Source organism: Manacus vitellinus, unplaced genomic scaffold (genome assembly GCF_001715985.3).
Source record: "Manacus vitellinus isolate BGI_N305 unplaced genomic scaffold, ASM171598v3 scaffold_149_pilon, whole genome shotgun sequence".
In the NCBI taxonomy this organism is placed as follows: domain Eukaryota; kingdom Metazoa; phylum Chordata; class Aves; order Passeriformes; family Pipridae; genus Manacus; species Manacus vitellinus.
The window spans coordinates 67,950-69,023 of record NW_021939062.1 but is presented as its reverse complement, the minus strand read 5'-3'; the positions used below and the strand labels follow the sequence as shown (position 1 = coordinate 69,023).

General features: G+C 67.0%; 1 protein-coding gene across 1 annotated transcript in view; it reads right to left on the bottom strand.

Moving 5' to 3' along the window:
* Window positions 1-448, bottom strand: part of LOC103761399 (toll-like receptor 13) — a 5,396-nt gene extending 4,948 nt beyond the window's left edge. Inside the window, exon 1 of the mRNA XM_029958197.1 lies at window positions 11-448. Coding sequence (XP_029814057.1) covers window positions 11-448 — 438 coding nt within the window. The remainder of the gene's footprint in view (window positions 1-10) is intronic.
* Window positions 449-1,074: the final 626 nt, after the last annotated feature.

Genomic DNA, 1,074 nt, shown 5'->3' with positions numbered 1-1,074 from the left:
CCCGCAGGGCCCCTGGGGCCACAGCGAGCAGCGGGTTGTGGTCCAGCCGCAGCATGCTCAGGTTGCCCAGCCCGGTGAAGACCCCCGTGGGCAGCACTGACAGGTGGTTGTGGGCCAGGTCCAGCTGGGCCAGTGCCAGCAGCCCCCGGAAAGCCCCCCGGGCTAGCATATCCAGCCGGTTGTGGGTCAGGTCGAGGGTGCGGAGCCGCGGGAGGTGGGCAAAGGCGTCAGGGGGCACCTGGTGCAGGGTGTTGACCGAGAGGTTGAGGGAGGTGGTGTTGGGGGGGAGGTCACCCACGGCAGCCCCCACGGTGGTCAGGAAGCGCTGGACGCAGCGGAACAGCCCCGGGTCCCACGGAGCCTGGATGCAGTTGCGGAAGCCGTAGGGAGAGACGCCCGTGGGCACTGTCACCAGTGTCACCAGTGTCACCAGCAGTGGGGCGTACATCCTACCCTGTCCTGGGGGGATCCTGAGAGGCAGGAGAGGGGGAGAGAGAGGAGTGAGGGATGTCTTCAGCAACCCAGGGACCCCCTTTAAAGCCCAGGGACCTCCCTTGGGGCTCAGGGACTCTCCCACATACCAACCCTAGAGAATCCCCCTTACACTTTAGGGACCCCCCTCAGGGCTCAGGGCCTCTCCCACACACCACCCCAGGGACCCCCCCTCACAGACTCCAGGGAGCCCCCCAAGTACCCTGGGACCGCCCCCCCCAGTACCCCAGGGACCCCTCATCCACACTCTAGGGACCCCCCTGTCCCCCAGTCCCCAGGGATTTTGGGGGCCCCCATCTCCCCCCCGGCGGGATCCCACCGTGCTGCCGCCTCAGCCTCAAGCGATTTTGGGGCAGAAAAGGGAAGTTTTAGGTATTGTGTCACTGCTTCCCTCTTCCCCGCCCCGCCCCCGTGACGTGACTGGAGGCAGCCCCTGCCCAGATGGATTTGGGTGTCTCCAAAGAGGCTGGGGGGAAGCACAGCTGGGTCACCCCCCTCCTGGTGAACCCCCTGGAGGGGTCCCTGGGACCCCCAGTCCCGTGCCCTTCTCCCCCCCTTAATTTCTGCTCCCCCCCGCCTGCT